The sequence below is a fragment of the Lithobates pipiens genome, unplaced genomic scaffold (assembly GCF_037356315.1).
Source record: "Lithobates pipiens isolate NorthernLeopardFrog02 unplaced genomic scaffold, aLitPip1_a1.2 Scaffold_19, whole genome shotgun sequence".
Classification (NCBI taxonomy): Eukaryota; Metazoa; Chordata; class Amphibia; order Anura; family Ranidae; genus Lithobates; species Lithobates pipiens.
Window position 1 is genome coordinate 123,962,075 of NW_027507764.1, and position 26,232 is coordinate 123,988,306.

At 43.7% G+C, this 26,232-nt stretch overlaps 1 protein-coding gene across 1 annotated transcript in view; it reads right to left on the reverse strand.

The window, feature by feature from the left end:
* Window positions 1-12,472: 12,472 nt before the first annotated feature.
* LOC143996266 (villin-1-like) overlaps window positions 12,473-26,232 on the reverse strand; it is a 147,914-nt gene continuing 134,154 nt past the window's right edge. Inside the window, exons 17-20 of the mRNA XM_077491235.1 lie at window positions 25,480-25,668; window positions 24,047-24,115; window positions 21,092-21,376; window positions 12,473-14,010 (exon numbers count right to left, since the gene is read on the reverse strand). Coding sequence (XP_077347361.1) covers window positions 13,897-14,010; window positions 21,092-21,376; window positions 24,047-24,115; window positions 25,480-25,668 — 657 coding nt within the window. The 3' untranslated portion in view covers window positions 12,473-13,896. The remainder of the gene's footprint in view (window positions 14,011-21,091; window positions 21,377-24,046; window positions 24,116-25,479; window positions 25,669-26,232) is intronic.

A 26,232-nucleotide genomic window follows, 5' to 3' on the forward strand; every position in this document is an offset into this window, starting at 1 on the left:
TTCTAAAAAAAAAATGTCCTTTTAGGTTAAACGGGATACATCTTTTGCAAATAAAAGTTTTCAGGCTTGTTTTCTGACTGTTTTATTTTGACATCCATATTTAGAGGGCATTCAAAGGTATTTTTATTGATCCATCTGTGATACAACATGCTTCAATGATTAAATAATAAAATCAGTTTAGTAAAGTCACAAATGTGCAGAAAAGGGAAACTAAACCTATAATAGGCACTAATGACCTCCGCTATAAGGCCATATAGTATAGTGTAGATATACCAGAGGCTAGTACGTCTGACAACCTGTTTGCTACTTAGGAGTAGAAAATGATTGCAGAAAAATAAGGTGTTTTCAGAATTGTCTAGACAAACAAATGTAATTTACCATGACACTGTGAGACTCATGTTAAAGTAAAGTATAAACCTTATCAATTACCTGAGGTTCAGAGAAAAGCTATATGAGAAGAGGTACAGAACATGTTAGCATTTGATGTCATAGAGGAATCTAAAAGCAAGTGGTCAATTGCCTTCGTAGGCAAGTGGTCAATTGCCTTGGTGCTCATCCCTGAGATGGGCGGCAGCCTGAGGTTCTGCAACTACTTTAGAAAATGAAATCTCCAAATTGAATGCTTATCCCATGCCATAAGAGGATGAGTTGATGGGTCCCACCATGCACATTACCACCCACGATCTTACTAAAGAGCATTGACCAATTCCCTTAACAAACAGGGAAAGGGAAAAGACCACTTTCTCTTATATTCACTGACCGACTGACACAGCTCCTCTCTGTAACAAAATGGGTTGTTAGCCCCATCACTGGAGATACTAGGCAAGTTGTAATGCAACACTTCAAACTTTTAGTTCCGCCCATGGGGCGGTCCCTATGCTACAACCCCACAACCTGCTCAGGCAGAACTCAGTTTTTTCTTGCCTAGTGAGGAGATAAGACCTAGGAACCCTGCGGGCCCATAGGTCCGTGTTTTTTTGATGCAGAAGCTTGGCTTTTTGCGCAAGATGAATGATCCTGTGATCTTCTATCAACAGCCGGCTAGGTGAGAGGCTGGTTCACTTATCCTTGTAGTCTCCCCAGTTCGGCCAGCGAGCGTGTGTAGGTCGCAGCTAAGGCTCGGCAGGCCACGACATACCTCGGCTCCAGAGGTGGTCGTGAGCTTTATGCTCCGGGGCGTACATATGACCGGGCTACTGATGTCTGCGTCACAGTATGCCGAGGCCAGTAGTCTTCCCTGTACTGATCAGGAGTTGACTACCGTGGAATGTCTCCCAGCTTCAGGACTGGTAAGTAAAGCTCTCCCTGCCTGGCAGGGTGAAGCAGCTAGGCATTCCCTGGGAGGTCGATTCGGGGGCCCCCCTCTCTTCTCACCCCTGGCCCTAACTCCCCTCCTCCCCCCCCCCCTCATGGGGGGGCTCTACATGTGCTGAGCAGTGTGTGTGTGTGTGTGTGTGTGTGTGTGTGTGTGTGTCTGGGCACTCACCTGGGGGTTTTTAGCTGTGCTGGGTCCTGAAGCTTAGTCCCGCTGGATGCCTGTGTAGTCATGCCCCTGTGTTGGTGCAGCGCTGTGCCTGCCACATGTTCTATCTAGTCCCTCCATGGCGCTGTTCGGTGGCCATTTTAAGTATGGGCAAGGGTCAGACTGGCTTCTGGCTTCAATCAGCCATTTTCCTGGTGATTCCCTATTGAAAACACCGGCGGCTATTTTCTTGTAGCTGGACCACGTTTTTGTGCTCTAGCAGCTGCCCCTGTGCCCTCTGCTTCCTGTTTGGTCATCACAGGGCGCTGGGAAGGTTATCCTGTGTTCTGAACATGTGTGTTTGATCGCCCACCAATCGTTTACCGATCGATCGTGCGACCGGCCGGCCACCAACACAGTTTTCTGCTATCTCTGCATCTAGGAGTGCTGGGGATCATCGGGCATTGCGTTAATACAGCGCGGAACGGCCCAGGGTGGGAAGTCCAGCGGGTTAGAGCCCCTCAGCCAGCGGCAGCAGGAGGGTGGGTCTGTCGCTGTCCAAATTCCCTTTTGGGTGGCAGACAGGGTAGGGTCAGCATGGCTTCAGAAACTGGTTTCTTCCCCTGAAATCCAGGCAGTTGCAACCGGGTCACTTGCGGACTGTGCGGTCCCTATGGACACCCTTACGGCGGTCCTCAATTCATTCGCTGTCAAGATAGAGGCGGTACGTGGGAAGAAAGGTGCTAAAAAGCGGCCCCTGCCCCCCCCCCCCCCCCTGTACTCTGGGGAGAGCTCTGACGCACACTCTGGTCCTGCTGAGGCTGGTGACCCCTGCTCTGTCTTGTCAAATGACGCTGACCAGGACCGTTCGGACAGTGAGAATGAGTCCAGGTCCGGGCGCGACAAAGCGCTAGTTGGAGCACTTATCACAGCTGTGCGTGATACCCTGAAGATTCAGGAGCCAGTGGATCCCTCTGCTGATGTACCGGTCCCTTTTGGATCCCGCAAGCCAGCACGTTCACCTAAGGTGTTCCCGTATCTGACTTATTTTGATAAGTTCATTTACAAGGAATGGGGTCGCCCACAACTGACCTTTTCAGTCCCCAAATACATGGTGGTGCGTTACCCCTTTGAGGAAAGCCTTCTCCAAAAAATGGTCGGCTCCTCCGGTCGTGGACCTCCCAGTATCCTGGTTAAACAAAGTAACCACGATCCCGGTTGAGGGGACTCCTGCATTCAAGGATCCCATAGACAGAAAGGCCGAGGCGGTGGCTCGTTCCTTGTTTACGGTTGTGGGGTCAGCCGTGTGACCTGTATTGGCATCTGCACTGGTGTCCCAGACACTGAGTGGGCAAAAGTTTTGCACTGCAAATTGGGAGAGCAACAGGCCTCCCCTGTCTGCGGGGAACTAGCAGACCAACTAGTGCAAGGCCTTAAGTACGTCTGTGATGCGGCCCTGGATACTCTCCCTCTGTTATCCAGGGCTTCAGTGTCAGCTGTGGTGCTAAGGCGCCTGATTTGGCTAAAATGCTGGTCTGCTGACCAGGCATCCAAGAAAGCCCTGACGGATCTTCCCTTCCTTGGCGACCGGCTCTTTGGAGCCTAGTTAGATGAAAATGCCACTGGTGGTAAGAGTACTCTACTCCCACAGGCCGGGAAGGCTAAGGAGACATGCCGCAGGCAAGGGCCCTCTTTTTCCGCTCACAAGCGGCTTTTTCATCCGCCTGGTGCTTCGACAAAATGTCACCAGCCCGACAGGACGCCCACGGACGGCCAAAAGCGTCCCTGGAACCACAAGCCTAATAAGCCTGCGAGCAAAACTGCTACCGCATGAAGGTTTGCCCCCACCCATGTCTCGGGTGGGGAGTCGCCTTCGGGAGTTTGCAGCCCGGTGGTCCTCCCGGTTATCAAACCAATGGGTCTGCAATCTGATTTCCACAGGCTACAAGATAGTTTCTCTCTTGGCCACCAAACAGATTCTTCCCCTCCAGCATACCCGTATCCCCAGTTCGCCGGGAGGCCCTGTTGGGGGCGGTAAGGGACTTGCTGAATCAGGGGGTGATTGTACCAGTTTTGGAATTCTTCATGGGATTCTACTCAAATCTGTTTGTGATTCCCAAAAATGAAGGGGTGCGTCTGATCTTAGACTTGAAAGCCCTCAATCACTTTGTAAAAGTGCAGAGGTTCAGAATGGAATCAGTTCGCTCAGTAGTCGCTGCACTCCATCAAAGGGACTCCCTGGCATCCTTGGACATCCAGGATGCATACCGGCACATACCCATATGCCGTCGGCATCAAGAATTTCTCTGTTTGGCAGTCGGGAAAGCCCATTACCAATTTGTGGCTCTTCCCTTTGGCCTGGCAACAGCCCCCTGAGTCTTTACCAAGGTACTCGCTCTGGTATTGGCGTTGCTGCGACAACACGGGATCACGATCGTGGGCTACCTGGACAATCTCCTCCTGAGAGCACCTTCCACCTCAGAATTAGAGGAGGATGTGGCAATCACCATACAGACCCTGCAAGAATTTGGGTGGCTGTTGAACCTAAAGAAGTCGGTGATTGTGCCGACCCAGCTCCTGGAGTACCTAGGTTTTCTATTGGACTCCAGGGAAGCGAGAGTTTTTCTCCCTTCAAACAAATTGCAGACTCTCAGATCTGCGGTCAAACAAGTGGTCGTCACTCCGCTTTTGCATGGGAGTACTGGGACTCATGGTAGCCTCCTTTTGAGGCAGTACCCTATGCCCAGTTTCACACCAGAGTACTGCAGAAGGAGATCTTGTTGAAATGGGACAAATCTCAGTTGTCCCTGGATCGACAGATCTAGGTGAGCCAACCAGTCAGGGACTCTCTGATCTGGTGGTTGAGGTCCCCAGAGATTCCGTCTGGAAAATCGTTCCTTCCTCTGAAATGGACAGTGATCACTATGGACGCCAGTCTATCCGGCTGGGGTGGAGTGATGGGGATTCAGTCAGCTCAGGGCCTCTGGTCGACGGAAGAATCCAAGTTGGCGATCAATCTGCTCTCAATTCGAGCGATCAGTCTGTGCCTCCACACATGGTCGTTGAGTCTTCAAGGGCGTCCGATCAGGATACAGTCGGACAATGCCACGGCTGTGGCATACATAAATCACCAAGGGGGAACAAGAAGCTCAGCCGCTGCTTGGGAAGTCGCTCACATACTTTGGTGGGAAGAGTGGCACGTGCCGGCACTGTTGGCCATTTAAATCCCGGGGGTGGAAAATTGGCAGGCGGACTATCTGAGTCGGCAGATGCTGGACCCAGGAGAATGGGAGTTGCATCCAGAGATATTCAGGCTGCTGTGCCTGAAGTGGGGCACACCAAATGTGGATCTATTGGCCCCCCCGTCTCAATCGGAAGGTGCCAAGATTCGTGTCCAGAACAAGCGATCTGTGAGCAGACGCGTCAGATGCGTTGGTGGCTCCATGGGATCAGTACCAGCTGATCTACGCCTTTCCTCTGCTAAAACTGTTGCCACGTCTGCTTCGCAGAGTGGAAGCCGAGGGGATTCCAGTAATCCTGATTGCCCCAGATTGGCCTCAGCGGCCCTGGTACGCAGATCTGGTGCGTCTGGTGGCAGACTCTCCCTGGCGACTAAACAAACAGAAATTTCACCGCTCCAAGACAAAACCACTGACAGGCTGCTAGCTCTCCAAATTAATGGGGGTTCCAGGTGCAGGCTGATTGCATAAGCCAAATGTGTAGAAACAGAACGAAACTCTGGATAGCCGCACTCCGGATTGTGTAAAAATTAGATGCCTTTATTTCTTCAAAATGCAATTGCAAAACTCCATTGAACAAAACGTCACAGCAAAAGAACAAAAAAGGATTTTTGAATAAAATAGCTCTCCCTCGCGACTGCCGTTGCGAGAGGACCTCCTGTCTCAAGGTCCGATCTTTCATCCTGCTTTACCATCGCTGGCTTTAACGGCATGGCTATTGAGAGCCAGGTGTTGAGGAACCGGGGTCTGTCAGACTCTGTGATTCCAACTATGTTGAGGGCACGGAAATCTTCTCGGAAGATATACCATCGTACCTGGAAGGCCTACATCTCTTTGTGTGAGGAGAAAGGATGGCATCCACACTCCTTTTCCATATCCAGGATCCTGCTGTTTCTCCAACAAGGAGTTGACCAGAGATTGGCATTAAGCACCATCAAAGGGCAAATTTGAGTTTTGGCTGTCTTTTTTTTTTCCAACGACCCCTGGCATCGCACTCCTTAGTGAGTACCTTCGTTCAGGGGGTTCGACACGCCATGGGATTTGAACCTGGTGTTGTCGGCGCTTCAAAAAAGGCTGTTTGAAAACAACAGGGAGATTCCCCTGTTGACTGTTTCCCAGAAAGTGGTCTTTCTAGTGGCCATCACAACGGCCAGGAGGGTTTCGGAGTTGGCAGCCTTGTCCTGCAAGTCGCCTTATCTGGGCATCCACAGGGATAAGATGGTGTTGCGTCCGCAACCGTCCTTTCTACCGAAGGTGGTCTCAGCTTTTCATATCAGTGAGGACATTGTTTTACTATTGTTGTGTCCTAAGCCGAAGCACCCCAAAGAGGTTACCCTTTACGCTCTCAACGTGGTTAGGGCTCTTAAAGTGTATTTGTCTGCCACAGCTCCCTTTCGGAAGTCAGACTCACTGTTTGTTTCGGTGGCTGGCCCAAAGAAGGGTATGGTGGTCTTGTCTGCCACCATTTCCAGGTGGATCAGACAGATTGTAGTACAAGCCTACGCCTAGAAGGGGCAGGTGCCCCCCTTTCCGGTCAGGGCCCACTCTACAAGGGCAAACGGAACGTCTTGGGCCTTCCGACACCAAGTGTCGGTCGCTCAGGTGTGTAAGGCGGTGACCTGATCGTCTGCCCATACGTTCACCAAGTTCTACAAGGTAGACGTTAGTGCATCGACTGATGCTTGTTTTGGCCGCAAAGTTTTGCAGGCGGCTGTGTAGTTGCAATTCTACATGCAATTGATATATTTTCCTGGTTTTTCGATAAAAGCGCAGTACTGTTATGTTAATGCACTGTTGCATTACTTCCGCAAATGGTTGTGGTCTTGGGGATAACTCCTGTTGAGGATACCCGGTTATGCGGTGGTGTTTTTCCACACACTGTTGTTTTTTTGTGGGTTTAGTTTCACTAGTTCCCACTTGCCATGGTGGATGAAGTTTTTATGCTGTTTTTTCCCACCCCTCATTTGGCACTGCTTGGGGATGTCCCATTTTGTTACAGAGAGGAGCTGTGTCGGTCGGTGAATATAAGAGAAAATAGGATTTTTGTACTCACCGTAAAATCCTTTTCCCTGTAATTCACCGACCGACACAGCACCGCCCCCTCCTTTTTCTCTTTACGTTATACTGCTTGTTGATGTACTGAGTTCTGCCTGAGCAGGCTCTGGGGTTGTAGCATAGGGACCGCACCATAGGCAGAACTAAAAGTTCTGAAGTGTTGTATTACAGCTTGCCTAGTATCTCCAGTGATAGGGCTAATAACCCATTTTGTTACAGAGAGGAGCTGTGTCGGTTCGTGAATTACAGAGAAAAGGATTTTACAGTGAGTACAAAAATCCTATCTTTCGCAAAACCATATTGTCTGTAGCAATATGGGGTCCTCCTGTTTGAATCACATGGGGCCTCGACTTCACTCACAGGATGATGGACCACATTCTTAAAGTGTTTGTTACCTCAACACTGCATATGCCTAATATGTGGCTACTGAACCATGTACTTGTATGAGAAAATATCTTGTCCTTTTGGTATTGCTTCCTTTATGTAAAATCTCTGGTGTTCCCGCCAGTCCCTCTGCTTAATTAAAAACCGACCACACTAAGGAGAACACACTGTGTCAGCTGGGAACTCTGTATGGTCTCCTCCAATGATCAGACTTGTCCTGAACCCCCCCGCACAGCCATTTACTGGGAAGATCAGTTTGCTGCTGCCTCTCCTCCCCCCCAGCTCTTATTCAGCTGAGAACAGAAGGGATGTGATCACTTATGAAAAAAGGAATTTATAATGGGTTTTTGTTTTTTAATATCTATACAAAAATGTTTTGCCTTTCATTCTTAACTTTGTTAATAAAATCTGACCACACGTTTACTTGAAGTAGAATTCTGTGATAAACTATACCTTCTAATCTTAAATGCTCCCTCTCCCCCTCCAAACACCTATTCTGACTAACCTGTGAAGGAACGATCTGTATATTTAGCAGCAGCAGGGGCGAGGAGGGTGCGTCAACAACATATGGACCAAAGTAGGCCTATGGGTGATGTAACCCCCAGGCATTGTCAGCTATTGTCAAGCACTCTCTCCTTCCCCTGCTGCTAGCACTGGCTGACACAGAGATAATGTAAACGAACCAGAGCGGGCTGAAAATAGGCGAGTATAAATATCGATCTTACACATTTTAGTCAGAATACGTTTTAGGAGGGGGCGAGAGAGGACATTTATAAGATTAGTTTGGTATATATGAAATACTACTTTGAGCTTGAGGACACATATTAACAGAAGAACATTATATAGAGCAATAAAACTCATTGCGTAGACCTGATTTTGGCAAACAAGATGCAAGTCAGAAGTATTGCAATTTTAAGCTTTAGAGAGTATGAAGCATATAATCAGGTTTATTTTCACAAGGTAGTGCCACATTGCCAAAGAGTAATGTAGCACTTACCCCCAAAGGAGTTGCTGGTATTTGAGTGACCTTACGGTTACCTCACCATTCCACCGTGTCCGTCATGGGGGGTCCCAGTAAAGAATTTCTCACAGATTTCAGCTCCGACACTTAGTCCTTTTTTTTCAATGCTTTATTGACAGTAAAGATATTTTAGTAGAGGGATGGAAGGTTTAGGGGGGATTCAGGTACCTTATAATTGTAAGTCATGAATACTTCTTGATCCAAAGGACAAACGGCTCCACAACTGGATCCAGCTGTTTACCACCGGATAGGCCTCTCTCACTGACCTAGCAGCCGATGTGATGCTCGGGTTATTTACAAAAGGCAAATCCACTTTGCACTGCAAGTGCAGTCGCTCTAAATCTAAGGGGTAGATCTGAAATGAGTGGAAGCTCTGCTGATTTTATCAGGCAATTGTGTGCAAGCTAAAATGCTGTTTTTTATTTTCCTTGCATGCCCCCCTCGGATCTACAGCGACTTTACTTCCAAGTGCACTTTTAAAGTGCACTAGCAGTGCAAAAAGTGGATTTTCCTTTAGTAAATAACCCCATAGTCTCTGCAACAGCCTTGAAGAATTAGTAGAACTGTTGCACAATCTTCTGCCACAGGATTGTGTAACCAGCAACTTTTGCAATATCAAAGAACAGTTGCACAATACCAGTTTCTTTCAGCCGTGCTGGCTATACTGTGAGGTAAATGACCTGGGATGTGTCCTCCAATTGAGTCTCCAGGCTTTTCTAGAGTCACCAGCCTTGCTGCTCAGTCCCCTTTCGGAAAAGTCCTCCCCTGGTTTCTCCAATTGCTTGGCTTCTTCCCGCAGGCAAGACAGCTCAGGACCACCCCTGGATTGGTAGGCCCCAGGACTTCTGGGCCTACCTTACAGTAATGAAGCCTCTGGCCAGCTGGCCCCGAGACAATTTGACTGGCAGCAGCACACCTTAGGCCAGGAGGGCCATCAGGTCGGAACGGAACACCCTATCACGGGGTCTGTCCCTTAAGTACTCTCTCCCAGAATGCACAGCAGGCAGACCACTTCCACTGACTGCTTTCAGGCAAGGAGGCACTCAATACACTCAGCTTGTTGCAATTTCCAACCTTGGCCAATAACAAGTGTGGAAGTGGAAAACCACACAACCTAGCTGAACTGGAACAGAACCAGAATTTTTATCATAATCAGTCTGAGCTTAAACTACAGCTCAGACAAACTAAATTTCTACTCATAGCGTCTGCCCATCAAGATCAAGGCGCTACAGTAATAAACATTGATTGTCAAGAATAACCATCCCATAATGTGACCCAACAACAAATGGGGGGGTGTCGCTGAAGGTAGTACACTGCTGGGAGCGCTGGCAAGGACAGAGCTCATCCCAGCTCCAATGATGTAAAAGACAAAAAAGGTCTTATGTGCCACACATGACTGCAAGACCCTGTGGATATGTGAAACAACAGCCTCAGCCCAGGCTCCAGCCAAGCCACGCCCCTGACATATTTCACTTTGGGACCGAGTGAAAGTACGTGGTACCTTTTTTTCTCTTGTATCCCATAATGTGGTAATGGTCAAAAATACCTATCCCATCATGTGGTAAGACCGTGCAATACAAAAACAGAAAGAGCAGACAAAAGGGAATGTCAAAGACCCAATCCGTTAGCCACACTGAGAAGAAAAGGGAGAATGAGAGAGAAAAGAGTAGAAATGTTGCAATAAAGATGTGCATAATGAATGTATCTACACAGTGCAATATATTTTCATGGGTTTGTACAAAAGCTTTCATGGGTCCTTAAGAAGGTTGACTATAAGGATAGTATTGTATATACCCAGATCCATGGGCATTTAACCTTAGGGAATGTCCACCAAGTATGTTACATATCTCTTAAATTCGATCCCCTAAAACATGAGGGGGGGGGAGTATGAAGGTAAGCATTTAACAATTCTAAAGAAAAATTCAAACAGGCCACAGACAGAATAAAAAACCTCACAGAGTTAATTTTTTTGCACTGTCCAAAACTAAAAATAATTGTGAGTTAAGCTTTAACCAGTTGGGCATGCTACAAGCACCATAAAAAAAAAATGAATTGAAGTATACAGGTTCTATGTAGTGTGTCCTGTCCTTCTGCCCTGTACATCCATTAATACCTCTTCATGTTAAGACATGAGATAAAGAGATGCAACGTAACATTGGGGTTTATTTACTAAAGGCAAGTGGACTACGCAGTTGCACTCCTTTTCATTAGTAAACGTAATGTGGTAAATCATCACTTTGTCAGGAATACCCAATTAGGTACAAGAAGGATAAAATTAACTTGTCTATTTAGATCACATTAAGGTCTGTAAAAAGTTAAATAGACTCTCAAGTGTGTAGGTAAGTTGACCTGGAGCAACATACTGCAATCAAGGACTATCTCCTGGATCTCCCCTCCAAGCCAGTAACCCCCCCCCCCCCCCCCCAAAGAACAGGAAACGTTTGGAAAGACTGTTTCTTTTTATTCAATGGATAAACAGGCTCCTTTAAAAGGGGGATGAGACACCTATTAGTGCCAGATATGGACAACATCCTAAACCAAAAGGAGTTCACTTCCTTGAGACACATGGCATTGTATGGGCTGGTGGTGGCAAGGACTGGGCTGCCAATTGCCCCCATATTACGTGAACCTACAGAAAATGACCTGGGAGGAGTATGTCACTGTAGCGCTGGCTCCTGACGAGCACACCCTGTATGTTTTGAAAATTAATATTCCTAAAACCACAGTTGGGTTTTAGGGCTAATTTTGCTAAATTTTGGTTTCAGTAGCAGTCTGGCTGGATTGCACTGAGTTCTCCTGGGCTGCAGGTGTCGCTGTCACCACCAGCAAGTGGTAGAACGCAGTCTAGTTGGGTGTATTGAGTGCCACCCCTTTCTCGGAACCAGCCTAGTGGGAGGGTTTTTCCTGCTGTGTATTCTGGGAGGTGATATTTAAGGTACTGAGATCACATGCAAGGGGGTTCCAGTCCAGAAGATATTTTCTGTCTGTTTGGTCCTGGTCCTACTGACCAGCCCTCATGGCCCTCCTGGCATGGGGTGTGGATCCATGCAATTCCGAGGCTGGATAGCTCGAGGCGAAGCAACTGCAGGGACAGGCCCTAATGATCCAAGGGTGGTCCAGTGCCATCTCATCTGAGGAGAGGCCCAGCAACTGGAGAAGCATCCAGGAGGACTCTTCGGGAGAAGGCCATGTGCAAGGCTGGTTTCCCTGAAGGAGCCTGGAGGCTCAGTTGAAGGACACTTTGGGGATCTATATTGATACAGTATCGCCGGACCAGATACTGATACCGTATGATAGTTCTCTAAATTTGTCTACGTCCCTCGGTTACATCCAAGTCTGTGGCAGAGACTTTTATTTCTCAAGTGTTCTATAACCAAGTCTGTGGCAGAGACTTTGCTTTACTTAACACCCTACCGGCTGCTAGGCCTAGTGAGAGGAGGTCTATCCAGAGGTTGTGAGAATACAGTTGTGAAACGTTTATTCTCTGGATTTCTTCTATTTCTTTCTATATTTGCAGTTCCAAAAGAACCTGAACTTCCTTCCTAACCCTCTATCCTGCATTAAGAGACTTATCTTCTAAATAAATAACCCAAAAGAAGATTCAGTGTCAGTTTCTGCATTGCTTTGGGCCATTTACCACGGGAACCCCTAGACGGAGGTGAGGTCAAGAAGGTAACGGTAAGCCCAACAAAACCAGCAGCTCCTTTGGGGGTCAGTGCTACATCACTATTTGCAAATTCTGTTCCAGGTCAGTCTGATGGACTCTGCCAAGATTGGCTCAAACTGAATGGGGAGTGCAATATATACATAGTTCTGAAAAACGAATAAGCAGAACTGTGAAGGTGGTCCTACAGTGGTCCTTCCTTCAACTGCAGGTAACTATCTCCCTGAAGTGTCCCTCATTCTCAAATTCTAAAGTTGGGAGATATAAAAGCCTTGTATAAAATGACAACCAGCATTCCCATTATGATCTACTGTATGTTACCGAAGGTTGTTTTAAAAGTTTTTATAAAACTGGTTTGCTGTAAATTGTTCCACAAGCTGAAGCCTATGTGTGTGCAAGACCTTACTGTACAAAGTCTTACAGAAATACATGGAATGACCACTTTCATTAGTGTACTCTGAGACAGGGAGTCTGCTCTCGAGGCGTTTCCTTTTTTATCTTTTGATAAAATATATTTCATCAGCTGTGTAGAGCATAATGTGAAGTGTCTGGTGTTACAGGGCACATTGCACACATCTTCAGACTATCATATGTTGTAAAATGGTTCTGTTTTTGTGCACTTAAACAAAAAAGGCAACACAAAATAATGAACTTTTGGAGTGAGTTTAATAGATCACATGAAATGATTAAACAATAAAAATAAAATGCTATTTCAAAATTGCACCTTGGCACATTTTTCTGCTGTATCTTTTCTTCTGCCCCCCTTCAGCAGGGTTAGAGGTAATAAACAAGACTACAGCAAGTAGGAGAATCAGTATTTAACATGTTGGCAATGGTTATGTTTATTGTTAATAAACCTCTAGAGTTTAAAAAAAAAAAAATCATCGGATGGAAAGAATGGCACCAGTGTATGTAAATTTTAATGACAAGCCATTTTATAATAATTCCTCTGCATATTCGGAATTGCAACAAAGGCTGAGTAGGATATATTGGCTCTGGAGACATTGGGATATGTTAGAAACTATTTTCATGAAGGTGCATGCTTGCTGTATTTCTATCTCTATTTAAAGAAGAGGTATGGAATTATTTTTCATTACGTTCTCCCAATTTTGCAACAAACTGCTATGTGTCTTGCCACTATATGAGGCTGCATTCACATCTATGGGTTTTGGTGAGGTAAATAAATCAGCTTGCCTCATCTTTGGTACCTTCCATGGTCATAAATGGAAGCACGCATTTTTTTTTTTTAACACACCATAGCTAAATAAATGAGCTGTAAATACAGAGTACAGAAATGGCGAATAAACAGCCAGAATTTAACATTTCTAGATTTTTCTGCAATAAAGAAAATTGCAAAAAAAATTGTTTAACAAAATTTTGAGAATTTTTTTTATAAAGCCGCAAATCTGGAAAAAAAAAATCAACATTTCAGCAGAAATGCTTACTTCATAAGCATGTCCTTTTCTGCTGCATGAGGTCCATAAAGAAAATACCAAAATGATTCAAATTTTCTTACTGCATCAATAATACCTTATGAATATATAGACTTTAAAAAAAAACTGATTTTATTGTTTATTTTAGTAAATTGTCTTTTCAAAACTCATATCTTCATGCTCTATTATTTTTTGATCTCCTACAGATAATCAAGCATTAAGCTATCTAGGTGTATTTATCCTCACAATATAAACAGCTTAGAAATGTGGTCCAGTTGGGAAGGGTTAGTGTGATGTCTTAGGGAGGTGGGTCATGATGTAATAGGGGATATATATATATGGAAATATTGTAAAAATCAGGGAGAGAGGGAGAAGGGGCACTACATTGTTGTGGAAATGTCAAGGAAATCAGAAAAAAGGTCACATTATCTAAGTTTGCAGATAAGCTATCCTGGGGTAAATAGGGTGATAAAAAAAACTCCAAAGCTCACAGCTCCTGAAAATCCCTGAATTTATAGAAACCTAAATAAATACAAATCACAGAATAGAAAACAGGAATGTGCTCATCTCAGCAGATGTATGGATAACTTTGGAAGTAAGATGGTTCTTGACGTCTCCTCGTAGATGACAACGAATATTTAAAACAGGCCATGTTGTTTTTTGATATTTTGCTGCTTCCATTTGGGTAGCTGGCAGAACTGGGCTTTAGGCATCCCAAAAATATTGACAAAGTCACTATCAGTCAAGTACATCTGTTAAAAGGAACATAAAATATGAATTTATAATATGGAAAATGTAACTGGCCTTTATGTTTTAGCATGTGTGTAACTTTATTTTATATTTAAAGTCAAAATAGCTGTTAACCATTCCAAATGCTGAATAAACAAATAAAATCTTTTCTGTCTCTTAATGTACTGAAGTTTCAGTTTGCTGGTGAGAGAGCTGGTCCCCTGAGTGCTGTCCTCGCCTTGCTGATTTAGTTTGGCCCCATAGGACTATGTGAGTGCTCTCCCAGCCAGCCGTGTGCGTCCAGCCTATTGCAAGCCACTTCCTTGCTCCTATCTAATGGAGGGACAGCACCTGAGTGGTCCCTTTGTTACTAAGACTCAGTGAGCACGCTCCCGATGGGAAGTTCAGGGAAGCTGTGCCAATGGACCTGGATTTAAAACGAATTCTGGTGCCCACATATTCCCCAGAACATAATTTGCTATATGTTCACTGGGCTGTTTAAAATGTATTCTTTAACCACTTCAGCCCCGGACCAATAAACAGCCTAAGGACTAGAGGTCTTTTTACAATTTCGCACTGCACTGCTTTAACTGGTAATTGCGCGGTCATGCAATGTTGTACCCAAACGAAATTTGCGTCCTTTTATTCCCACAAATAGAGCTTTCTTTTGATGGTATTTGATTGCCTCTGCGATTTTTATTTTTTGCGATATAAATGGAAAAAGACCGAAAATTTAGAGAAAAAAATTATATTTTCTACTTTTTGTTATAAGAAAAATCGAATAAACTCAATTTTAGTCATACATTTAGGGCAAAATTTATTCAGCCACATGTCTTTAGTAAAAAAAAATGTCAATAAGCGTATATTTATTGGTTTGCGCAAAAGTTATAGCGTCTACAAACTAGAGTAAATTTTCTGGAATTTACACAGCTTTTAATTTACGACTGCCTATCTCATTTCTTGAGGTGCTAAAATGGCAGGGCAGTACAACCCCCCCCCCCCCAAATGACCCCATTTTGGAAAGTAGACACCCCAAGGAAGTTGTGGAGAGGCATGTTGAGCCCATTGAATTTTTTTTTTGTCCCAAGTGATTGAATAATGACACAAAAAAAAAAAAAAAAAGTTTACAAAAAGTTGTCACTAAATGATATATTGCTCACACATGCCATAGTTATATGTGGAATTGCACCCCAAAATATATTCTGCTGCTTCTCCTGAGTACGGGGATACCACATATGTGGGACTTTTTGGGAGTCTAGCTGCGTACGGCACCCCGAAATCCAATCACTGCCTTCAGGATTTCTAAGGGTGCAAATTTTTGATTTCACTCCTCACTACCTATCACAGTTTCGAAGGACATAAAATGCCAAAATAGCACAAACCCCCCCCCCCCCCCAAATGACCCCATTTTGGAAAGTAGACACCCCAAGCTATTTACTGAGAGGCATGTTGAGTCCATGAAATATTTTATATTTTGCCACAAGTTGCAGGAATTTTACAATTTTTTTTTTTGCACAAAGTTGTCACTAAATGATATATTGCTCACACATGCTATGGGCATAAGTCAAATTACACCCCAAAATAAATTCTGCTGCTTCTCCAGAGTACGGGGATACCACATGCGGGGGACTTTTTGTGAGCCTAGCCACGTACGGGACCCCAAAAACCAAGCACTGCCTTCCGGATTTAAATATAAAATGCTACCAAAAAAAACTGTTAGCGATCGCAGGGATCAGGCCTGACTCTGCGATCACTGCAGTTATGTGTTTAGTGTTTTGTAAGTGACAGTGATCGATCGATACTGCACTTGGGTGGGCTGGGCAGAGGGGCAAAACGCAGGTGCCAGCAGGTATCTGGGCTGATCCCGCTAACAATGCGTTTTTTTGGAACCCTAAACTGCTGGGGATGCTAGTATAGATCTGATCAGATCAGATATTGATCTGTTCAGATTCTATACCACTACGGGAGGTTTATGCTTTGCGTGTGGGTGTTAGCGGTACTGGCACTAACCTTGCGCTGCCTGGGGCGACCCTGACCCTAAAACCTAATTCATATCACCCGCCGGGTGATCAGGGGGTTAAACCTTTATTGGGTAATAAATGGTGGGTGCCCTGATGCTATAAAAAGCAAACTAACCAGAGTCACCCGTAACACTTATATGGTGATCACTGGTGAAAGGGTTAACTAGGGGCAATCAGGGGGTTCAAATTTTTATTAGGTAATATATGGGGGTCCCTGGCGCTATATAAAAACCTGACGGGGAACCTAAATAACTAAATAGCTAACCAGCGTCACCAGTGACACTTATACTGTGATCGCTGGTGAAAGGGTTAACTAGGGGCAATCAGGGGGTTAAAACCATTATTGGGTAGTATATGGGGTACCTAGCGCTATAAAAACCTGGCGGTGAACCTAAAAAAAATAACTAGCTACCTAGCGACACTAGTGACATTAATGCAGCGATCAGAAAAACGATCGCTTAGTGACACTGGCAAAAGGGGGTGAAAGGGTTAACTAGGGGCAATCAGGGAGTTAAAACCATTATTGGGTAGTATATCGGGGTACCTAGCGCTATAAAAACCTGGCGGTGAACCTAAAAAAATAACTAGCTACCTAGCGACATCAGTGACACTAATGCAGCGATCAGAAAAATGATCGCTTAGTGACACTGGCAAAAGGGGGTGAAAGGGTTAACTCTAGGGGCAATCAGGGGGTTAAACCTTTATTGGGGGGTGATAGGGGGCTACCCTGGACCTAACACTAACTGCCCTGACAGTTTTTACTTTTACAACTGACACTGAATGCAGTGATCAGTAAATAAATGATCAATGCAATCAGTGACACTGTGACTGGGGGGGGGGGAATCGGGGGGCGATCGGGGGGGGGGGGGGGTTTGTGTACCTATGTGTTAGAGTAGTGTTTTGGTGCACTTACTTTCTGTCTTCTCCTCGTAGTCCGGTCAAAAAGACCGCCCCGAGGAGAATGACATCTCTTCCTCCTTCCTGTGTATACAATACACAGTGGGAGGAAGCCTCTTTTTGGCCAGGAGCGATCGAGAGGGGGTGGCCAGAAACCAACGGCCATCCCCTCATCACGGATCGCTCCTGCAGCGAACCGGACCGCCGTATCCAGCGGGAGGGGGTCCGATCGGACCCCCCACCCGCTGGAAGGCAGGCACGTACATGTACGTGCTTGTGCCTGCCTGTGCCATTGTAATGACGTACATTGGCAATACGGCGGTCCTTAAGTGGTTTATAAGCTTGGAACCATTTCATACTACTTTAAATTTGTATTGTGACACTTTTTCTAAAGACAGTATTTTCTAACTTAGATTTATTTTATTTACTTCAATGATTTAAGTTTAAGGTGGCGTTCACACCTCTGACGGATGTGGCTCACGTTCTCCGTTCTCTGTTTCAGGGATGAATCAGGGCCAAATTTTTGCCTGAATTCGGTCCTGAAATTGAGCCAAAGACACACAGGACTCCTGTGCAAACCCCTCCGCCGCCACAACGGAGATGTGTGAATCGGCTCCATAGAGAACCAGTCACACTCTCCTGTCATGCGAACTGGATGCGGATTTCTACACATCCAATCTGCATAAGTATGAACCCAGCCTTAAAGAATTGGCTGCATCGCCGCTATTGACATATTTTGTTTTCTCTATCCCTCTTTGAATGACAGTATCCTGCTAGATACAGACCTCTCCTTTGACATGTTTCACCATAACATAGGACTTCATTGTAGAGGGAGGGAGGTGTCTGTGTCTGGTGGGATGCTCTGACCTTCAGAGTAATAAGGCTTGTTTTTTTTTTAAAAAGGGAATAGTGGCAATGTGGCCCATTCTTTCGATATTTGGTGGATATTGTGCAGCTGGTTCAAGTCAGCCTGGAGCCATTATCTTGTTTGTCTAAAATGATTAGGGCTGGTTTACATTTGCTTCAAAATATGGCTCTGGACACACTTTTTTAAAGCTCTCTGAATGCCAGTCAAAGCCACTCTCACTAAATAAAATGGTTTGCTTATAGTCCTGTTTACACCTTGCATTTGCTTAGCTTCAAAAATTATACCCTTTGTCAATTTAGTGGTCCTTCAAAGCATCTTCAAAGCCTCCATAGAAGTCTGAGACAAAGCTCACTCGAAGCACCTGAGGCTTTAATTCAGCTTTAGCTTCACTTTGTTTTGGAGAAATTGCAGGTATGAGATATCCACGCACACACAGGGCACCTGCCAAGCTTTACTTGGGGCCAGTTCACACCACATACTGCCCAGTGTGTTTTTTTCTGCATAAAAAAAACGCATGGAAAGTAGGTTATATGGTTTGCAATGGCATAGTTCAGACCAGTGCTTGCAGTTCCAGTGTGTTCCAAAAAAAAAGAAAAATAGAACATGCTGCATTTTTCCTGCACAGGACTGTACTGGAACACTGTAAAATGCATCCAAAACGCACTGGAACACCGAACACACATGTCCTTATTTAAGGTTAAGGAAAAAGGGGGGAAGCATTGGCCTGCGTTAAAAACACATAAAAAACGCGATGGAACGCGGCAAAAACTGGCATTCAGAAAAACATCTGGAACGCATCTGGACTGCGTTTCTATGGTGTGAACTGGCCCTTAAGCTATAAAAAAAAAGCATCACTGAAGTATCATCGAAGCATCGAAAACACATAATACGCTTTAAGGTGTGCTAAAGTCATAGCAAGTGTAAATGAGCTCTTGAAGCGGTAGTAAAGCTTATTAAAAAAAAAAATCAATTTCACCCTGCAAGACTTAATGTTCTAATATGTATCACATACTAGTAGAATTCCAACACTTACGTTAAAACAAAGCCCTCCAGTGAGATCTGTCACCACTGACAGGGCTTCCATCTTCACCCTGTCTTCCTACCGGGTTTGCGAGCCCCGGCCGTCTGATTCCTACCCACATGTCACGGTTTCTGTCACGGTGTGCCATTCTTTCAGAGCGCATACGCCAGTGACGTCACCGACTCGGCTTCAGCTCCGTGGAATATCTCCTAAATGGTGCACGTTTAGGAGATATTCATTTTACCTACAGGCAAGCTTTATTATAAGCTTAACTGTAGGTAAACGTAGCAGAAAATACTTTATTGCCAATTTAAAGCAATGTTCAAACTTAATAAATAAAATGTATTATATTGTAGCTTCCCAATCCTTAGATGTGGTGGCTGCATTCATTTTCTTGTTTTCTATTATTTTTACGTGTTGATCTGGCCAGTAAGCCTGTTATTTTTGATATAGATTTACATCCCCCCTCTTTTCCTGCAGTCTGCCAGGTTACATGCTCGGATAAGGGTCTGATATGGATTTTGGGGGGGACCCCTAGGCCTTTTTTTAAAATTTGGTGCAGGGTTCCCCTTAATAGCCATACCAGACCTGAAGGGCCTGGTATGGATTTTGGGGGGAGCCCCACGCAATTTTTTTTTAATTTATGGTCCGGGGTTCCCCTTAATATTCATACCAGATCCAGAGGGCCTGGTAATGGACCGATGGACTGGGGGGGACCCATGCCGTTTTTCTTTAATGAGTTTTATCTATATTGCCGAAACCTGACAATTCATTACATTACAAATCAGTTTTAATTGACTTTTTTTCCTTTAGAAATGTAATTTTGCTGTTGCACTGTTCTAAACACGGGTAAAACGGCGCCACTTTACAGGCATACTATAGACATCCTCCAGGCATGATATTTAAAGGAATATTTCATTTTTATTGTTTCACTTTAAGGATTATTAAAATCACTGCTCCCGAAAAAACGTGAGTTTGTAAAACTTTTTTTTGCATCGATAGATGTCTCTTGGGGCAGGACCCGAGTCCCCAAACACTTTTTATGACAATAACTTGCATATAAGCCTTTAGAATGAGCACTTTTGATTTTTCGTGTTAATGTCCCATTGACTTGGTCCCATTGACTTCCGCGGGTTTTCGAATTTGCCACGAACACCGGATAATATTCATTGTTCACACAACCAAAGTTCGGCCCCAACTTATGCTCGGGCCAGAATGTTCGCCCATCCCTAGTCATGAGGATAAAGACTTCAGTTTTGGTTACTGAAGCCCCTTGATTTTCTCCTGACTGAGGAGAAGACCAAGGAGAAGAATAAATTCAATACCTTTGCCATCTCACCATCCTTTGTAACCAGATTCCCTTCCTCATTTTTTATGGGGCCAATATGGTCTGTCCTCCCTCTTTTACTGTTTATATACTTAAATAATTTCTTGGGTTTTGTTTTGCTCTCCTCCGCTATGTGTTTTTCATGTTCTATCTTGGGCGCTAAGATGTAAAAAGACAGGGTATTTTCATGCTCGGACTCCCCCTTGCATTTGCTCACCTTTCCTTCACTCTCCCATCACAGCAATGCCGGGAATGAACAAAAATGGCAGTATTGGGATCATGAGACTCATTCTCTGCCTTCCACGCAAAACCACCTGAAAATAATCATTGGCCCAGTAATGACACATGGGGTAGGGAGTGTCTTGAGCCCTGAGTGGTTCATCTGGTCCTACACAGGGATTCTTGATCTTAATTGTGGGGGTGGGAGTGCGCGTATAAGATGCAGCATGGGTTTCATTTACAGTAAGTCTGAAAAAAATCTAAGACTTATGCCTCATACACATGATGAGTTTATCGCACAAATGACCGTCCATTTTTGTTGCATGCTAGTAGTCTCCATATCAAAAATTAAGAGTTTGCTAAAGTTTTGAATTCTTGCACAACAGAATAAAAATTTAGAAGTGATGTATTGTATTTTCAGACGAAGTCTGTACTTATTAAACGAAAATGGTGCGATCTGGTATCATACAAGAAAAATTTTCGTGTTTATCCCTTCAAATAATATCAAATGAACTGTGGTGATCGGCTCCCAAAAGCTGTGTCCTAACCATGAGATTATCATACGATCTCTTTGAAAGCGGTATTTTTCATCCGATTTTCTGATTGTGTATACAGGCCTTTACAAGCTGTGGAAGCGGTCTTTAAAGTGAACCTGTTGCTTTGCATGAATGGCAGGTTAACATTAATTATGAGCATTACACAACTGCCCTTAAATGGCTGTTTATTTTCCTTTTGACCAAATTGTACTCACCTCTTTTTTTGTAGGGTCTACTCCATCAGGCAGGTCCTCAGTATTTTTGTTAATGAGTAGCTCTTTGTTGAATACATTGTTTCCATTGCTTTGTGGGAAAGCCTCTGCTACAGAGTTGCTGTTGCTGGGGGTGCCATTGGTGGCGGTGTGGTTACCATTGCTGATTGGCGGATTTTCATTCCTGTGTGGCTTATAGACTGTGGCTGCCACATTACTGTTCTCTATTTTTGCTGGAGCGCTGACCTTACTCGAGCTGTTCGCATTTATGTTTGTGTTTTGCAAGTCCTGCAGAAATTAAATAAGGTTATAAATGTGTATTAATTTTTTATAAAAGCATCTGTTTGTATGCTTGCTATGTATAATATGTAGTTGAAGGCAGCTATATTTGTTCATTACAAAACGCAGGCTTTGCTTTCTGCTTTGCGCATTACGCAATAGTTACTGCTTCATCTCATGGTGCAAGTCAATAGGCCCATTCATAGCACTGTGCATTGCATTGGACAGCATTTTGAATGGCTATCAATATATCTTAATGCACAAAATAGTGGTGCATGCTTTTTTCAGTGCAGGGAAACAGAATTCAGAAGGCATAAGCATTTGTGCTTTGCGTTGCTCTATAACTCCTGTGGTTGCTCTTTATATGTCCTGTAGTAAAGTATGGACCAGCAGGAGAAACCGATGTGTGCAACTTGACCCATCCAGCTGGTCAAATACATCTAACACCTGGGCAGAAGCAAAGAGCATAATAAAAAAACAGGAATAAAGATAACAAATGGGGAAGCAGAAAAATGATATAGTTTCCTCTATTACAGATGTAGTGGTACCCACCTAAGGGGGTGCCCGATTCCACTGCCCATGACACCACAGTCCACTCCACTGGCTCTGCACCCATCTCAGACTGCATGCTCCCAGTTCTCAGGCATGCCTCCCCAGTCCTCCCGACAGTGCATGTCACTCACCAGCCCTCCTAGCTGCAACAAATGGTTCCTTACTGAAGACTTGCCTGGCAGTACTAGCTCCTGCTGCCCTCCTGTGCCTCCTGTCCAGAACCTTCATGTTGTCTTGAAAGGCTCTGTCCTGCACCTGAGCTCCAGACCCAAAGTCAGCCAGCCCCCCCCCCCCCCCCAGACTAGGGAGGTCCCTCAAAGGCCCCGACAGCCTAGTACTCCATCTCCAGTTCTTCCATCCAACAACTCCTACCCAGCTTGGTTGACCCTGGATATTTAAGGAGGCCTGCCCCCTGCCAATCCAGGTTGGGGATTGGTCAGCGCTCCTTGGAACACCCCAGACAGCTCCCCTCCTCCTCTCCTTCTAGAATCCTCTAGAAGAAAGAGGGAGGTCTCAGTGACACTGCCTGTGAGTCACCAGCTGCTGCTCTCAGCCACTCCCAGTCCACACAAACCAAAACAAGCCAGCCAGCCAGGCCTGCCTAAATGTACCTACTCTTCAAAACAAAAATCCTATTCTAGCACCTACCTAGGTAGAGGGTGCTTCACAGATATACTTTAACATACAAAGTGACCCTGTGTTGGCAGGGTCACTTAAACCCTTTAGTTGTCAATGATGTGTCTCACACGACTTGGCATTGAAAGGTTTAAAGGATACGGTAATTATTTTTTTTAATATTAAATGCGCTTTTTTTGCAGGAAAAAAAAATGTGCATTAATTTTCTTTTTTTTTGCAGGAGCCTGGAAAGCATTGCACCAGCTATCAGCAGATCACTGATGTCATGTAGGTCTCCTGCACATTGTCAGTGTATCTGCTTCCCCATACATCCTGTACGAGTAAGCCGATACTCCCCGCTCCCTGACAGGTAGACTCGAACTACCACGGCACTCCACAGTGCCGTGGTAGTTCATTGAGAACCACAAGCCAACAAGGATGTCGGGGGCTTGAAGTTCATTCACACCCAGAGCTGTGTGCCTGAATGATGCGGCTATGTGGGCAGTGTTTATAAACAGTGACAGCTAGTATGGGAAACTTCTCCCCTTACTGCTGCCATAGGGAGGGGGGCAGCAGGTGGTGGCTGCAGCACTAGGAACATGTTACATGTTCCAAAAGGTGAACTTATCCTTTAAGAGAAGCTCTTGGCTGTGTTTGAAGATGTGAGTTTATTTGAAAATAGTTTCTTGCTGTAATTTAGATGTGCTATTTTCCTATTCTTTCCCTTTAAAGGAAGTAAGCAGCAACGTTTCCATATTTTTATTTTATTATGGCCTGGACAAATAAAAATAAAAATTGTAGGTGAATATTACATAATAAAATTATGTAGTCTTCTATGCAGCCAGCAGGTGGAGGGCTAGTTGTCTTTTTACATGATTAGCTCTACTGAAACCAACTTGTTTACTGAACTCAGTGAGCCATCACAACAGTAGCTCATTCACTTGTCAGATGGCCAAATTGGAGGTGTCAATCAGACAAACAGAGCCTCAAAGCAAGCTTTGTCTTCTGTGCTGTCTATTTCACGGACCCATAGCATTTGTGTGCTATTTCTTGCCAAAATGTAAAGTCTGGTGCATATAATGCTCTGCCACGTTTTATAATAAATGTTGTATTTACAGTTATCTCTGCTGGCTACGTCAAATGGAAAAAACCCAAAAAAACAAACAAACAGAGGAGCCGATTTCCTCATGGCAGGTAACTCAAGATTTCACCACACTTTTGAAAGCTCATTTTATTGGCTGTATTGGCTGATCCTACAGGGCTTTTATAGAGGATGCAGGGTGAAATATGAATATGGCACTTGTATTAAAATGTTGACGTTTAAACATTTAATTTTCTTTATCCAAAAATATTCACAACGTTTGCCAAGTGTCTTCTTACTTGAAATTCATCCTAAGTGCAATCAGTAAAGTCTGTATAAATTGAGATATAGTTTAGCCTGCTCTACAACATCGTAATGTTTTTTCACATGTGACATGACCTTCAAATTTCGTGGAGTTCCAACAGACTTACCACACTTATCTGTGAGATAGCTGACACATCACCCAAGTTCTTCTTCATATCTTCATATGACAAATCAGACTGAAAAATAGACCAATATAAAAATCTGATAAACATATAAATTATATGTTGAAAAATGTTTTTTTAAGAAAAAAACCTGGGTCTCGCACCTTGGATCAAAAAATACCAAATTTTATTTTATTTTTATATAATATATATATATATATATAATAGATAGATATAGAGCAGCCCGTAGTGAGACCAAAGGTCTAGTAATAAAACAAGAAACTAATATCTAAATTCCACACCGCGCTCATGAATCACAACTGTGTCTATCAAATAATGATAATAATAAAGTCCAAAAAAATACCACCAAATTCTTCAATCCAAGTGAAAGTGGAGTATTCTGAATTGCTGTGAGGAATAAGTGCCATCTTCCACTGGTAATTAGGCTACATGTTTTTATGGAATAAATTTGTTGCATATTACACTATAAGGAGTCCTCTCTTCCCCTTTTGATTTATGTTAACACTATCGTTGCCGGACTTACCATTTGGGGGCCGTATTACTGGAGGATACATCTTCACATATACCCATGCTTATTTGACTACCTGTTATGGGTGTCATGATGGTCAGGTGGAAGAGGGCACTTATTCCTCGCAGCAATTAAGAATACTTCACTTTCACTTGTATTGAAGAATTTGGTGGTGTTTTTTTTGGACTTTATTATTATCATTATTTGATACACACAGTTGTAATTCATGAGTATGGATTTATATATTAGTTTCTTGTTTTATGTAAAATGATATGCTCCCCATTTAGGAGATTTGAAAAACAGTTTGTGTTGTAACAGTGTACGTGGCAAGGAACAAAGATGGAGTCAGTGAGCTGATTTACCCCAAGTCTTATTGTATCCACTGGGAAATCCAACAGTGGTGACTGCCCCACAATCATTTATTGGTTCTCATCCCACCCACATTTTAGGTTTCTTCTACTTCTGATATATGCTCAGTGATGCAAAACAAATTAAAAAATTCAGCCTTAGCTGTTTTCAGACACCTTGCTTGTTACAGATTTATTGTATAATAACAGTCTTATTGTGGTTAAAGATTGTGTGTGAGCAAATGTGTGATTCCAGGAGAACTACGTACCTCGAAATGTTTCTTGAATAAAAAAAATTAAACAAATTTAAAATATTCAAAGGAATAGTGGAGCCCTGGTGTAATGGTCAAGAAAGGTACGCAGACCTGAAAACTGCAATGTACAGATATTCAAACTGAATTCCCCAGAAGATTTAGGAAATCAGCAGGAGATTTGAATCTTCAGCACCAGTTTATGTACTCTTTTATTATGTCATTATGGTTTTTTTCTGTATTTTTATATGCTGAGTAACTTCTGCTGATTATTATATACAAAACAGAAATGGGGCGGATGAGGTTACTTACACTCCACTTATGAGAGTCCCAAGCATCAAACCAGCCAGTAAAAGTTGGGGGTTCATGTCCTTGTTTCACTGTAATTATTGGTGTGGACAGGTCACGCCCTGCGGGGTGAGACTTCAGATACTCTTTGGCACTGTTAATTGATTCATTTCTCTCATATTCATTGGAAGATTTACCAATCCAAAGGAAAAGCTGGTAAAAAAAAAAAAAGTAAAATATTCCATTAGGTTATTTCCATAAATTAGTTAGTCATATGATCACAGCTAGGAATGTTACTACTGAGTGCCAAAGTCTATTACTGTAATGCAGATATGTTTGAATCAGTCTATGTACAAATCAAGGCAGAAGCTAAATTACATTGGAACCCTCCGCTGCTCTCAACTTGGCCTCAATTCTCCTAGAATTGTACATTGACAATGGGAAACATTAACTACCATTTGATACCTGGGTACATCTTACTGCTGCCTGAGAAGACAAAAATTGCTGCTAAATCTAAATAAAATGCTTAACTTCACAAAATGTACTAAAGTTTCTAATTAACATTTATGTTTTGCCAGTTTTTTTTTTGTTTTAGAAAATGTGTGGCATTATTTTAACCAAAGACCTTTTTTATCATGATATTTTTGGAAAAATTCTACGGTTATTTGTTATCATATTATGTGCTACCCACCGATTAATTTACCAGGCCATAGGTTAGTGTTTTTTTTTTTACTTTTATTTATTGTTAATTTTTTTTGTTCTGTCTAACATAATAAA